Raw genomic sequence first — 15505 nt, 5'->3', positions numbered from 1 at the left:
TGCCTGGTTCAGGGTCTGTCTCGGGTGAACTCAACCAGCAAAGTGACCGGGCGATACAAGCGGGGGCTATGAAAATGTGTGTGTGTGTGTGTCTTCTTGTTGGTGGTGTCAAGTGTCAGCTGCACAGACTTGATGCCAGTTGTGTTGTGAGTCTGTCAAGTCAAGTAAAAACTACTCATCTTCTTAAGAGTCACAACCAAATAAATAGTGTCTATACAATATAGAATTTTACACAGAACCCAGATAAGGCTGCAGTCTTTCCGGTAGGTTAAACCAGGGAAGCTTGAACTGCTGCTGCCCTTTAAGCTTAAATGTCAAAGTGATCCGTGTACACGAGGATGAAGATGATCCACGCTTACGACATTTATTATGTTTTAGGAAAATGAGCTGTACGTTATCGAATCATATCTGACTGAATAGAATCCTTCAGGTACTACTATATGATCTGATGGTAGTGCTAAAGCTTAAAACTCACTTCTACTCTATAGCATATGAATAACCTAAACTTCTCATGTGTTATAACCTGTGAAGCCCTTTGAGACTCTTTGTGATTAAGGGCTATACAAATAAAAATGACATGACTTCACTTGACTAGTGATGATGAGGCAGATACTATCAAAAAGAGGACAGTATTTATTGACAAAAATCAAGACCAAACTACCAAACAAACAAGTGGGCACAAAAGCAACCAACAAAATGTCCAAACAAGAAACTAGAAACCAAAAAACAACTTGGTAAAATTCAAATTAGAAACGACTGAAACTGGGAACAAAAACTGCAAGGAATAAACAAACAAAGTAACAAAAAAAAACTCAATGACCCAACAAAGTTTTCTGGACAAAGGGTTCAGGAAGGGGCAGCACGGCGCCGCGGTGGTTAGCGCGTGTGCGGCACAGTTCTAAGGTCATGGGTTCAAATCCAGCTACCAACCTTCCTGTGTGGAGTTTGCATGTTCTCTCCGTGCTTGCGTGGGTTTCCTCCGGGCACTCCGGTTTCCTCCCACATTCCAAAAACATGCGTGTCAGGTTAATTGGCCGGTCCAAATTGTCCTTAGGTGTGCCCTGTGACTGGCTGGCAACCAGTTCAGGGTGTCCCCTGCCCACTGCCCGGAGATGGCTGGGATGGGCTCCAGCACCCCCGCAAACCTACTGAGGATAAGCGGTGCAGCTAATGGATGGATGGGTTCAGGAAGATTGGGCACAGGTGTATGACAAATGGAGAAACATGTGCCCAGTTCAAAACACCATTAGGGGCCCTCTGGTGGTGGGAGGTATGCCAGACCCTAACATAGTTTCAATAAACCAGAACTGAACAGCAACTTTTTATTAATGGAATGTATTTTTCATCAAGTCCTTCATTTACACACATGTATGTACCGTGATGCAACACTTCAATACTAAGAGGACGTATTTCAAAATAAAAGCTGATATGGAATCATGTGGGGGAATGAGCTCATTTGGCTTTTGCGGCGTGCTTGCGGCATACGGCGACGTAATCTGCGACGTCGTCGGGGGAGCCCATAGCCACCGGCGCCCTCTGGTGGATGTTCTGCGGTTGGATATCCAGGATGTCCTCGAAGCCCGTGGAGGCAGCGCCCCCCGCCTGCTCGATGATGAAGGCCATGGGGTTGCCTTCGTAGAGCAGGCGTAGCTATGGGGGCCAAAAATGAAATCATTATAATCCACACGGACGTTGTGAAGCGACTTCAGTAATCCCAAGTTTTATACAGGTGTAACGTTTCAATAAGATCCAGCGTTAATCGAAACCCACAAATTAGAAAAACCTATATTTATCAAAAACTATATTATTAATCTTATCCCAAGAAAAAAACAATTTACAGGCTAAACCATTTGTTTAAAATGTAAAAGTACTACGCTTTTACTTCAGATGATATTTTCTCGTGGATGCTATGGGTCACTGATTTTACCGTCCTTTAGGCAGGGGTCGGCAACCCAGGATATTGAAAGAGCCATACTGGACCAAAAAAAAAAAAAAAAAAAAAAATGTCTGGAGTGGCAAAAAAATGAGTCTTACAGGCAAGAAAACACATTCTGTATCTATTCATTGCAAAACGTTAATAATGTTTGTCTTGTTGGCCCTCCTACAAAAACCATATATATTTCCATAATCAAACATCTTTGACAAAGTGCCCGAGGGCCGCATGCAGATCCAGAGTATGTTCAATATGCCGAGAAGTCCAACTTTGTTGGCGATAGAAAGCACAGACTTTTGGGTCCGGCCGCCGGTGCTTTTGTCGGTTCAGAGTGTTTCGTTAACGTGATGGCATTTAGAGAAAATTGAAATTGAAAAAGATCTCTGCACACGTAATGTAAGTTCGTCGAGTTAGTTCACATACGTGTACAAATCAGACTGCAACGTCATTGATGCACAAGCAGACACAGGCAGAAAAGGAGGGGGCAACTGTTTAACCAATCAGAAAGCAGAGCACGATGAAAGTCCGCGAAGTAGCAAAACCGCGATAGTAAAACGCGATACAGCAAGGGATTACTGTATTACGGTTTTTCCTCAGTTAGATCGTAGTTTATTATATATTAAAGAGCAAAAAAACCCTAAATATATTTTGCTTTTTATTTAATTTATTAACTTGATCAAAATTGCTACCAATTAAAACATTTCAAACAAAGTCTGTTTTTTTGTTAAAGCAATTGCCACAAGAGCACTAGTTGCTAATGCTAGTGCTGCTAATGCTATATTTAGATATAGCAGAAGTGGAGCTATAGCAGCGACCATTTTAGACCTTCACATTTACTGAGCATTACAAGTCGCTAATGTAGATAGATAGATTACAATAGCAATAGCAGCATTTGTATCCTTAGTTTTTGGTTCATAACATTAATAATGCCAAAAATATATATATATTTCAAAATAATATTGAAAAAGGCTTTCAATAACCCAAATAATTAACACTTAAACTGGATATTTGCGCAAAGTCGCAGGAGTATCGCACTTTGGCTGCATAAAAGTCTGGGGGGAAAAGGACAATATTTGTATCCCACCTTTGCAGGTCTCTGTGTAAAAGGCAAAAGAAAAATAATAAACATGAAATGAAATGATCTGCATTTATATAGCGCTTTTCAAGTCAAGACTTGCCAAAGCGCTTTACATTGTGCTTCACATTTCCCAATAGCGGCCGTGATCTGTGCAGCCATGTAAGGCGCTAACCTGCTTATTGGGGGTATTGGGGGGTTCAGTGTCTTACCCAAGGACACTTCGACATGTAACATGGACAAGCCGGGATTCGAACTGGGATCCCTTAATCCTAAAACGATCGCTCTACCTCCTGAGCTACTGCCGCCCCAATAATAAAATTATGATTCTGCTGTCTGTTTGGAGGTTTCCAATGTAAAAAAACCCTTTTTGTTTAGAATCTTTGTGTTAAAATAACATTTTTACTCCCCCTAAAAGAAAAAATGGTGTCAGGTTTCTCGCTGCATCTTTTTGCTTTTTTTTAATGCCGTTGTTTGTTATAAATGATAAAAGGGTCTTGTTAAGTAAATTACCCGTAAAGCAAGCTTTGCAGGATTTCCGCGTGAAAGAAGAATCAGCTAGTACTGGACATTTAAAAGTGGAAAATGAGTGTACTTTTCCCTTCATCCCTCATTGCTGTTTGCTTTAAACTTGTCAGGAACGCTCACCTTTCCTTCTGGGTTCTTTGAGTTGCCGGGATACAAAAAGATTCCGCCGTACACGAGGGTCCGGTGCACGTCGGCCACCATGGAGCCAATGTAGCGGGCATTGTACGGTGCAGTTCCGTCCTAAATTCAGAATAAAAGATGCATTGTCAAGGTGTCACTCAGAAATGGAGGTGAAATCGGGCCTACGAAATCTAGCCCAACCTGACGTGCGCCGCGTGTATTAAACCCCGTACCAGCCCGAGCCCGACAGTTCAACTTGAGTTGATTGACTGAGCCCGAAACAAACCCAAATTTTCAATTTTTATTTGTGAGGAGGAGGGAAGAGGATGGTTTCTCTCTCTCGCTTTTAGAAATTATCCACCCTTCATTGTTCTTTGTTTCTTTATCTTTGTGGAAGATCTGTGCATTGGATTCCGTCCCACTCTCTGGCCGCCGCAGATGCGCCGAGTGTGCAGACTCGTTGGTGAGATTGGGGGAGAGGGGAGCGGAATCCATGACGCAGATCCTCCAAAAAGAAAACGAAACAAAGAACAATGATGGGTGGGTAATTAACCCTCCTCTTCTGTTAGGGTCGCCCCGACCCATTTTGGAATTTAAATGCATACATAAACCACATACTTTCTTTTGTATAATCCCCGCTTCTTGACTTTGTCAATATTTACTTTTACAAATGATGGTTGAATGATTGAATCCGGCCCGCGAGACAGCACTCGGAGAAGCACAAGAGAAAAATGAGCTGCAGGTTGAAATATATCCACTTGATGTTCCCAAAGCCAGGTGCCTCTCACAAATGCTTTACTTGTATTTCTTTTACTTTCTCTCTCTCTCTCTCTTTCTTTGAATCTCTTTGTTTCTTTCTCTCTGTGTGTTTTTACCTTCTTTTGCTCTCTCCTTTTTTTTTCCTTTTATCTCTCTCTTGCTTTCCCCTTCTCCCCTTGTCCCTTTCTCTTTTCTCTCCTCTCTATTTCTCTTTGGATTTTGTTCTTTCTCTCTTTCCCCCTCTCTCACTTTCTCTTGTTTCTCACACTCTCTCTTTCTCTCTCTTTATCCCACTCTCTAAACCTTTCTCTCCCTCTCTTTCTCTTTTTTTCTTTCCCTCTAATCTACTAGTCTGACTTCTAGTCTAGCGGCCTGTTTTTAATAGAAAAGGTGTATTTTAATGTTTTATCATGTAAATCACTCAGTACCATTATACAAGGTAGATGTTTTAGTGGCCGAGTGAAACAATATTAACCCCACTTTTAAAAATGACTACCTGATAATAACTAAATAATTACATAGGAAAACAAGTAATATCATATGTTTTATAAGAAATGCATATCCAACTTGTAGCCCTTTGTAGAGTTTAACGTTTGGTCAGAATCCCGTTTTGCAATGTTAGGTGAAACGTGAGGTGAATACTGTGTTTAAGGTCAATCACAATGATTTGTTATCTAACTGATACTGGTGGAATGTGAGGTTGAGGAGGGGGGGGCGTTAGCTTGCATTTATGCATCAAAGGTTGCCGTGACACCCCCACCACAGGGGGTCCGCTCCTCCCAGGAGATTGGAACCCTGAGCTGGTACATGTCTCACTTTGCGAGGGCAGTCTGAATTTAACCAGCAAGAGGGCATATCCTAACAAGAAGAACTGGACAAAAACCCAAGCCGGTCCTGACCAAGTCTTATCTCAACAAGCAGTCAGAGAACTTTGCAAAGTCAGCAGCCAAGCTTGATCAAGCCAGCAACCTCAGAGAAGCCTCAAGCCACCAGCAGTCAACCTCTGCTTCAACACCCTGCATCCTGTGGTCCTCGTCCCAACTGGCTCTCAAGCCTACCAGGATTCCTCATTGCTATTTTCTTACTATTGTTTTGTGTTCTATTCAAGCTTCTTAAGTAGATGATTAGTAAAAGAAAGGTCCATAAATCCAGGAGTGTGTGTGTCCTGATTAAAATATATTGAACTATAAAAGCAGTAAAAAGAATTCACCTAAAGTGTGTGTAGCCACCCTTCAGAATAACTAAGCAAGGTTTTCCTGACGTCATGATCTCAAAACGTATGTAGTGCTCCAAAAAGGAGAGACAAATTGAAAGGAATGAATTCTACTCTTTAATTGATTTGGTCAATAAATTATTTGTTAGAATAAATTTATTTACCACCCATTTTTGCTACACCTCCAATGCTAATTTGATAAAAACAAACTAGCTCTCATTTTAAAATATGTTGGTGACCCTTTTTGTAAAGTATATCGAATCATATCTCAACTCTGCAAGCACGTCAAAGCTGAACAATGATCAGCCGAATGAAAAACCTGTAAGTCAAGTCGGTCGTATCGCAAGGTACCATTGTACGGATTGAAAAAAGGGAAAACTTGACAGACGTAGAATCAAAAAGAAGGAAGAAGCTTAGAAAAATGAAATTTCACAATCTGCCTTCCTGGAGCTTTGCTCAGCGGTTGTGTCAACATTACCTGAGGAAATTTCTTATTCTGCAAATACTCCGTGACGGCCGGGTCAAAGTATTTGGAGTAGCCTTCGTTCAAGCTGTAGATCTTGCCACGCTTTTTGATCTTTACGTCACGGTCCACCAGAATGAATTCGCCGATGGCCTGACGGGTAGAAACAACGGAAAAAGTTCAGTCCATCGGGAGTATTTTTGCCCTATGTCTGGATTTCATTTCTTCTGTGTTCTATCATCCATCCATCCATTATCTGCACCGCTCATCCTCAGTAGGGTCGCGGGGGTGCTGGAGCCCCTCCGAGCTATCTTCCGGCAGTAGGCAGTGGACACCCTGAACTGGTTGCCAGCCAGTCGCAGGGCACACAGAGACAGACAACTCACTCGTTAACACCTAGGGACAATTTGGACTGGCCAATTAACCTGACATGCATGTTTTGGGAATGTGGGAAGAAACCGGAGTGCCCAAAGGACACCCACGCAAGCACGGGGAGAACATGCAAACTCCACACAGGAGGTTCGAGTGTTCTATCATATCTATGCAAATATTGATCAGTCAAAATGTATCGACGACCAACATTGCATAACAATTGTAACAACAATGGGGATCCTATCAAAGAACATGAATGATGTATAAAGCAATGATAGATCTTATCTTATTATCACGCCATTTTTGATCACAGTACCAGATACAGACATTAGAGAAATAAGAAAACAGAGTGATTAAAAAACAGTATAAAGTTTATCACTTGCAATACTTGAACTAAGCATTGCAAGTGATAAATGTAGCTGAATATGTGAGGCCATGCATTTATATCTTTCAGGACATCCTAATTACTTCCTACAATGCCTTTCCTTCAATTTAGTTCGGAATCTCGTGCTCTTTAAGACTTTGGGCGTACAACGCTGTTTTTAAATGGTCCGCAAGCCTTTTTGTACCACGGACTGGTTTAATGTCAGACAATATTCTTCACAAAAACGTCCTGCGGTTGTCAAAGTTGAAAACTTTATGTACAAACAACAAACCCAATTTTCAGGCTAAAGTATTTCTAAATGGTACAACTCCTGTACTGTCAAATTATAATTTAATCTGGCTGTTTTATTGCACAACTGTATTGCTTAAAGGTGCTGTCTGGAATTGGAAACTTTGTCACTCTCTGCCGCCATCTCCAGGCCTAAAGTCAGGCAGCAGTAGCTCAGGAAGTAGCGCGCCTAAATGTCATAGGTTTGATTCCCGGCTCCTACGTGTTGTATGTCGATGTCTCCTTGGGCAAGACAATAAACCCCTAATGCCCACGATAACCAGGTAGGAGCATGCTGACACCGCTATCGATGTGTGTGAATGGGTAAGTGTGAAGCACATTGTAAAGCGCTTTGGGAGTTCTTCTATGACTTGAAAAGCGCTGTAGAAATGCAGACCATTTCCCATTTACCATTGTGGATTTGTGCTAATGTCCAAAGATCTGGATCTATTTCTACTTCGAGTACCACAATGAGATGAAATACATTATGAGCGTGCGATATTACGAAAATACAAAACTTTTTTATCAGTCTGATTTTCAACATATCACCGATTACGAATATATTTCAAAAGTTTATTGATTTAAAAGGGAAATAAAGAATTTTTAATCTGTTTTACCCTCCCAAAAATGGCAGTTATACACTGACAAAAAAATATTACCCCACTAACAGAAAAAATAGCTAGTTTTTTAAGCATATTTTTTGTTAGAAAATATTTTTTATCAAAAAAGTAGGAAAGGTTAAGCTCAAATGTTACAATCTTGGTTGAAAGTATTTTAGAATGACAAATGATCTGCAATTCTTCTAGGGAAGACCTTTTTTCTTTTTTTTTTTAAAATGTTTTTTCTTTATTCCAATAAAGATAATATCTTGAGGAAAACATTCAATATTTATACTTAAAATGAGCACATTTATCAACCATTTGCTCTGTTTTTGCATTTTTAAATGCTTTTTAAATTAGTATTAATTACAATAAACAGAATAAAATATCTTAAAAAACAAATTATCTTTTTATCAGAGCAAAGTTATGCACCATCTGCTAGATGAGACAATTTTGCTTTAAAAAAAAAAAAAAAAGTTTTTCTTATCGTTTTAAGAAATCAAAGCAAAATATCTTCACACAAGAAAATATAATAAATAAATAAATATTACTAATTATTAACATTTTCTACCAACGGTGTTATTTATTTACTTTTTGCAGTGTAGCTTGTGCAAAAATAAATAAAAATGTACACTTTGGCTGGGTTTCGCGTTAAAGGCTGGGGTACGGACTTTATTTATTTCCCACTTTTGCAGGTTTCTGTATAAAAGGCAAAGTAAAAGTAATTTCACATCATGGTTCTGGTGCTTGAGTTTTACAGGATTCTATTGGAAAACTTTTGGAAAACAAACAAACCAATCAATAAAGCAAGAAAGAAATTCATCAAGAAATACATAAAGTAAGCAAGCAAGAAAGAAAAAGAAAGAAAGCAAAAAAGAGAAAAAAAGAAAAAGCAAGACAGCAAAAAAAAGAGAAAGCAAGCAAGAAAGAAAGAAATGAAGCAAGTATGAAAGCAAGCAAGAAAGAGAAAGCAAGCAAGAAAGAGAAAAGAAAGCAAATAAGACAGAAAGAAAGCAAAAACGCAAGAGAGAAAGAAAGCAAGAGAGAAAAAGAAATAAGGCAAGAAATCAAGAAGGCAAGAAAGAATGCAAGCAAGAAAAAAAGAAAGAAAGCAAGCAAGAAAGAAATCAACCAAAAGGAAAGCAAGAAAGCGGGAGACAAAGAGTGAGAAAGCAAGAGAGAAAGAAAGCAAGCAAGCAAGAAAAAAGAAAGGGAAAGAAAGCAAAAAAGTAAGCAAGAAAAAGAGAAACCAAGAATGAGAGAATAGAAAATAAGAAAGCAAGCAAGACAGAAAGAAAGCAAGAAGGCAAGCAAGCAAGAAAAAGAGAAAGCAAGAAAGCAGGAGACAGAGTGAGAAAGCAAGAGAGAAAGAAAGCAAGCAAGAAATACAGAAAGAAAAACAAAGAAAAAAGAATCCTACCCCTGGTTGTATGACTAACTTGCCCCTATTAATCAGTAACTACTTCTTGATAATCCGTACTAGCTTTAAGTAATTCAACCACATCAATTCCTACCTTCAATTTCATGATCCAGTAAATCTTCAAGTTTTAAAAAGCCCTATCAAGTCAAATGAATTTCATCAATATCCCAACCTTAACCAAGAAGCACTAACTCTACACAATTTTCAAGATCTAGAATCAGGTTTTTAACAAAGTCAGGAAAACCCGTCTCAATCTACCCTACTGGTACGCACTGACCGGGTCGAGCATGAAGCAGTTGACGCCGTGTCCGGTAGAGAGCACCATCATGGTGGCGCTGCCATAGAGAGCGTAGCCCGCCGCTACCAGGTTCCTGCCGGGTTGCAGGGCGTCCTTCTCGCAGGGCTCGCCTTCTTCCGAAGCCTACGAGACAAAATGGAGGATGAGTCGTAGCAAACCCCCCTTTGCCCACAGCAGTGCTGGGACTAACGGATTATTCCAACGTCATTTCTCAGTAACGAGTATGCGGTCTTAATAAAATCTAGTTACTACATGGAATGCTACTAAGTTACTCTATAAATGCGATGTTTCATATTGTCACATCCAACCCTCTATCCTTCAATGATAAGGGGTGGGCATTTTTAGATCTACCTACAAAGTACAATTGAATACAGCTACGGTGGAGTACGAGGTCGCTGAATTTCTCCTAGTGCAGATATTCTCCCTACTGTATATACTTGCATCTAAGCCAAAATCAAACCTATAAAAGGATTAATTCAGAGAGTATAAGCTTATAGGCATATATTTGGTTGTGAGTTTATACACGGGGTTTGTACAGCTTTTTCATGGCCAAATTCAAGCACTTTTTCAGCATCTTCAAAGCCGATTTCTCCAGTACCCGTCATCTTAGTCTGATGCACCTGTAAAGGGCGATGACGCGGCACATGACAACGCCATAAAAACCAATGCCAGCTGCCATTAGTTACGAGAGAAGAAGCAACGCAATGGTCAAGCTTGTCGGTGTTATTTTTAAGCAGACTTTTAATTTCTGAATTCAATGTGTGGTCTATTGAGATAGACTGCCAAGAAACATGGTCACAGTTTCAAGCATTCACAAGCACTTCACCCAAAATTCAAGCACTTAAAAGCTTGAAAAGACAACAATAGAATTCAAGCATTTTCAAGGATTTCAAGCACCCCTACGAACCCTGTACAAGGGAGAAACACACCAAATCAATTAATGGGGCAAATATAAGCACAGAAATTATGGTAAATGAGAATTTTGGTCGTTTTATTTCTAAAATCGTTTTTGCAATACCCCATTCCTAAGGAAAAAAAATTTGGACAGCACCCAAAAGTAGAGAAGGAAATATTCTAGTGTTTTAAAGCCCAGCAACAAAATGCATATGGAGTGTCTCCGCTAAGAGTTAATTTGCAAACTCTAAATTGCACAAGCCAAGAATATGAAGAGTTCATTGCTTCTACAGGTCTGTAGGGAAAAAATAACATGTTTAGACTATAGCCAGAAGTAGAGAAGGAAATATTCGGGTGATTTAAAGCCCAGTAACAAAATAGATATGGGGTCTCTCAGCTAAGTTTTACTTTGCAAACTCAAAACTGCACAAGCTAAGAAATATGAAGGGTTCATTGCTTCCACAGGTCTGTAAAGGAAAAAAAGAATATGTTCTGGACAACACCCAGAAGTAGAAAAGGAAATATTCGAGTGGTTTAAAGCCCAGAAACAAAATGGACATGGGGTGTCTCAGCTAAGTGTTATTTTGAAAACACAAAACTGATCAAACAATTAAATATGAAAGGTTAAATGCTTCCACATGTCTGTAGGGAAAAAAAGAATAGGTTCTGGACAACACCCAGAGGTAGAGAAGGAAATATTCAAGTGGTTTAAAGCCCAGCAACAAAATGGATATGAGGTGTCTCAGCTAAGTGTTAATTTGCAAACTCAAAACTGCACAAGCCAAGAAATATGAAGGGTTCATTGCTTTCACAGGTCTGTAGGGAAAAAAGAATACGTTCTGGACAACACCCAGAAGTAGAGAAGGAAATATTCGAGTGGTTTAAAGCACAGCAACAAAATGGACATGGAGTGTCTCAGCTAAGTGTTAATTTGTAAACTCGAAATTGCACAAGCCAAGAAATATGAAGGGTTCATTCCTTCCACAGGCGTTTTAGGGGGTCGGTTTTAATGCAAGTATATAGAGAATTTATAACTTGGTAGTTACTTTTGGAGTAACTGACTACTTTTTGGTGTCAGTAATCTGGGGGGGGACTCAGTTATGTTTTTAATGGAGTAACTATTAACGGGAACTTATTACCGTTTTTCAGTAACACACCCAACTCACCACTAGCCCACAAATAGAAATAATGCAAGTTACCCTCTTGTAGATGGCGAAGATGGTCCCGATGGAGACCAGGCAGTCAATGTTGGAGGAGCCGTCGAGTGGGTCGAAACAGACGATGTACTTTCCCTGAGGAGGAGAGACTTTAACCTGACGTTTATTTCCCCCCCACCTTTTATTACCCACGTAAAAAATGAGAAGAATTATACCCGCGTGTCGGGATCCACGATGATGGCTTTGTCGTTCTCCTCCGACACGAGCACGCAGGAAGTGAAGGACGATTTGATCATGTTGATGACCAGGTCATTGGACAGAATGTCCAGCTTCTTCACCTGGTCACCCGTCACGTTGGTGCTGCCTGCGATGCCATACCTGGCAACAAAAATACACATTAAAAATGGAGAAGAGCCAGTGGATATGAAAAGACTGTGGATGCAACGTGCATGTGCAGTAACTTTCGGTGAGTAAGTTATTCTTTTAGAAATACATTTCAAACTGGTAGTCCTTCAAAATTAGCTCCCAGCTTTGGTTTTACACTATTGGTAATATGACAGGGGCGGCACGGTGGCGGAGCTCCTGTGTGAGCAACAAACCACCAAATCAGCCCGCAGAATCCTTCAGAACCCTACACACATCCTGTCCCCAAAGTTTGTTTGGCTGCTGTCAAGACGCAGACTTCACTGCCCCGGTAGCAGGACTCAAAGGAGGAAGACTGGCTTCATCCCCGGGGCTGTTCAGAACCTGAAATTGCAGCCTCCCGCCCCCTAGTGTTCAGTAGTGCTCTGCCCCTGCATAATTCACGACAGTGCATTTATATTGGTACTTTTTATACATTTTATTCACTTTTAAACATTTTATTCAGTCTTCTTTATTGTATGTACTTCATCCCTAAAGCACTTTACGGTTTAACATTGGATTATTTCATGAATGTGAGTGGGTGTTTTATGCTACTCTGTGTGCCTTTTAATTGCCCCTTGGGGACAAATAAAGTGTTTTGATTGATTGATTTATTGATTAGTTGGTTAGCACGTCCGCGGCGCAGTTCTGAGGTCATCAAATCCAGCGACCAGGCTTCCTGGGTTTGCATGTTCTTCCGTGCTTGCGTGGGTTTCCTCCGTACACTCCGTTTTCCTCCCACATTCCAAAAACATGCATGTCAGGTTAATTGGCCAGTCTAAATTTTCCCTAGGTGTGAATTACCGAGTGACTAGTATGCCTCTGGGCAGCACGGCAGCGCTGTGTAAGCGCATGTGCGGCACAGTTCTGAGGTCATAGTATCGAACCTTCCTGTATGGATTTTGCATGTTCTCCCTGTGCTTGCATGGGTTTCCTCCGAGCACTTCGGTTTCCTCCCGCATTCCAAAAACATGCAAGTCAGGTTAAGTGGCTGGTCAAAATTGTCCCTAGGTGTGAATGAGCGAGTGTGTAGTCTGTCTCTGAGTGCCCTGCACCTGAGTGACAACCAGTTCAGGGTATCCCCTGCCCACTGCCCGAAGATAGCTGGGAAGGGCTCTAGCAGCCCCGCGACCCTACTGAGGGTAAGCGGTGCAGACAATGGATGGCTAATACAACACTGCTCACTGTATGAAAATCATTGCAGTTGGTAGTTGATTAAGCACTTCTAAAGTAATTATATTCTTGTTTTTCTGTATTTTTTCTCGTTTTACCATCCCCCTCCATATTTTTAACTAAGCCTTTCACAAGAAAAATGTGCAAAATCTGAGACAATGTTGTGAATATATCACAGGAAAAACTACAGTTGTCAGTTATTTTTGCTAATTTTAAGTATTATATTTGATTTTACTTTATTTTTAAAAGTTATATTTAGTTATCTAATTAATTTAAAAGGGCTCCGGCGGAAGCTTTAAGAACAGGTTGTAATTCATTATCTGAGGTTTGGGCTGTCCCCTGTTCTGCTTGCATGTTTAAAATCCATTGGTGTTTTCTCTCCTTATCTTGTGTCTACTAAACTTAGCTATATTTCCTCATTTTCACTGTACATTTGCAGAATGGAGTTGGAAATATTCAGCTTTAAAAAAGTGATACGATACAATGTTGGTAATTCGACATTGCTCATTACAAAAAAAGAAAGGAAATGATCATCTGTTTGGCAGTCAATTTAGCTCATTTAAGTTTTGTATTTTGATAAATTGTCTACTTTTATTTAGACTTGTTGCAGTGGGAAGTTGCAAGAATTGGGGGGTTAGCACAATTTCCCCCCTCGAGTCTTTTTGCAGTGCTTTTGTTCATCAATATTCTATTTACTGTATGTTACTCTCATTTGCAGTTGGCAGATTAACACTCGTTTCAGTGATGTATTTCATACTTTCTTAACGGTATGGATCGTTTTTGACAATAAACCTCCCAAAAGTTCATATTTTAAAAGGAAGTCAAGTTTCAAATGAAATTTAACCACGAAGCATGGGACAAAGACGTGTGGGCGTGGCCTCAGGTATGCGCTTCATGATTGGTTCGCACCCAAACCAGAATCTCCTGCTGGGCATTTGCCAACGTGGATGTTCCTCATGGGGTCCAAATCATAAATTCGTCATGATAATTCATAAGAAAAATCATGTTTGTTGCTGGTAGGGGAGTGTACTTACAGGTGAGCGATGCCTGCTTTGCGCACTGCGCTGGAGATGGCCTTGACGGCCGTGCACATCGCGTTGAGGAGCCGGGTGAGCTCTCCGGTTCCTTTGGCCCGCCGACCCTCCTCCATGACGAAGCGGGTGACAGTCACCACGTTGGTGTCGAAGGTGCCTCGGTCCGACATGTTTGCAAACCCCCCAAAAAAGTTTTCACTCAGTCCAGAGGAGGAAGTGCCGCGGGGCTTAAATGCAGCCCTGACGCCGAAACCGACAGGCCAATCAGAGAGAAGAGGTGAGAGGGGGGCGTGACCTCCAGGCTAACACACTGGATGGCTCTGTGGCAATTTTGGAGGTGATAAGATGAAGTGTGAAAGACACAAAAGATTGCGACTGCGAACATATTTTGCAACCAGCGCGTTTGATTGTGACGCGTTGTGAAATATTGCACTTTTTTTGTGAAGACACACTATTGGGTACAACACAGGAAAGGGGTTTTGTGTGGAACTGAAGCTGCGGATGTCCTACAGGGTCTCCAACATTTTTCGAGTTGAGACCTTACTTTTTCGTACTAATTAGCACAAAGGGCCCCTAGTTTGATAATTTGATAAACATTTCTAAAATAACCAGGGTTGGGTAGGGTTACTTTAACTGGATTACTCTCAATTACTTTTGGATTACTCCAATACCAAATATGCTAATAAAAGAGAAAAACTAAATATGAATAAAATTACTACATTTTGTGCAGGCTTGGGGAGTAACGGAATACATGGAACGGCAAAAATGATGTCGGCAAGCTGTTTGGATTTATTTTCATTTTGTTTCTGTCACATTTTATGTTCGTTTTGCCGGAGATCAAAGAGATCAAAGCCAGGAGAGAATGCTTACCACGTGTTGTGGGTCATAATTTTATTCATATTGAATTTATTTTGTCTTTTATTAGCATATTTGTTATTGGAGTAATCCAAAAGTAATTGAAAGTAATCCAGTTAAAGTAACCCAACCCAACCCTGAAAATAACAAGTTATCATGTTGTTACAGTTTTTACCAGATTAATTATTGGAAGTTGAATAAATACTTAGTCAACCACTAAAAGAAACTCACAATGACCCAATACTGGTAAGCTATTTTCAAAACAGGTCCGCAGGAATCTCCGCTGTCCTCAGAGGGCACCCTGATGCCCGTGGGCACCATTTTGGAGACCTCTTTTCTACAAAGCCACAGTGGAGAGCTTTCTGGTACATGGCGTCACTGTGTGGTATGCTGGGAGCACAGCGGCCGACAGAAAGGGCAAACAGAGACTAATCAACACCGCTCAGAAGATATTTGGCTTACCCTGCCCAGTCTGGAGAACATTGCCGGCTTGTGATACCACAGCAAAGATGTCAACTTAATAAGGGCCTCTTCTCAACCCGGCCGGCACCTCTTTGA

The 15505-nt window shown here is 40.7% G+C and overlaps 1 protein-coding gene across 1 annotated transcript; it reads right to left on the bottom strand.

The window, feature by feature from the left end:
* Positions 1-1308: 1308 nt before the first annotated feature.
* LOC148366152 (fructose-1,6-bisphosphatase 1-like) lies at positions 1309-14346 on the bottom strand. The gene is made up of 7 exons (XM_088336592.1): positions 14093-14346; positions 11699-11861; positions 11526-11618; positions 9412-9555; positions 6107-6244; positions 3657-3776; positions 1309-1650 (listed from the first exon to the last, which is right to left on the bottom strand). The coding sequence occupies exons 1-7, from the start codon at positions 14260-14262 to the stop codon at positions 1453-1455; spliced, it is 1026 nt and encodes a 341-aa protein (XP_088192718.1). The 5' UTR covers positions 14263-14346; the 3' UTR covers positions 1309-1452.
* Between the last annotated feature and the right edge of the window lie 1159 nt (positions 14347-15505).

Source organism: Urocampus carinirostris, chromosome 5 (genome assembly GCF_059441175.1).
Source record: "Urocampus carinirostris isolate Australia breed hairy pipefish chromosome 5, RoL_Ucar_1.0, whole genome shotgun sequence".
NCBI classification, from domain to species: Eukaryota; Metazoa; Chordata; class Actinopteri; order Syngnathiformes; family Syngnathidae; genus Urocampus; species Urocampus carinirostris.
The sequence above is the reverse complement of the archived record's forward strand: the minus strand, read 5'-3'. Positions and strand labels throughout refer to the sequence as shown.

Excerpts from the sequence above, each read along its gene's own strand:
- LOC148366152 (XM_088336592.1), bottom strand. The coding sequence starts at position 14,262 with ATGTCGGACCGAGGCACCTTCGACACCAACGTGGTGACTGTCACCCGC. Across the intron at positions 6,245-9,411 it reads ACTGCTTCATGCTCGACCCG|GCCATCGGCGAATTCATTCT; the intron begins GTCAGTGCGTAC and ends TCTACCCGTCAG. Across the intron at positions 1,651-3,656 it reads CAAAGAACCCAGAAGGAAAG|CTACGCCTGCTCTACGAAGG; the intron begins GTGAGCGTTCCT and ends TGGCCCCCATAG.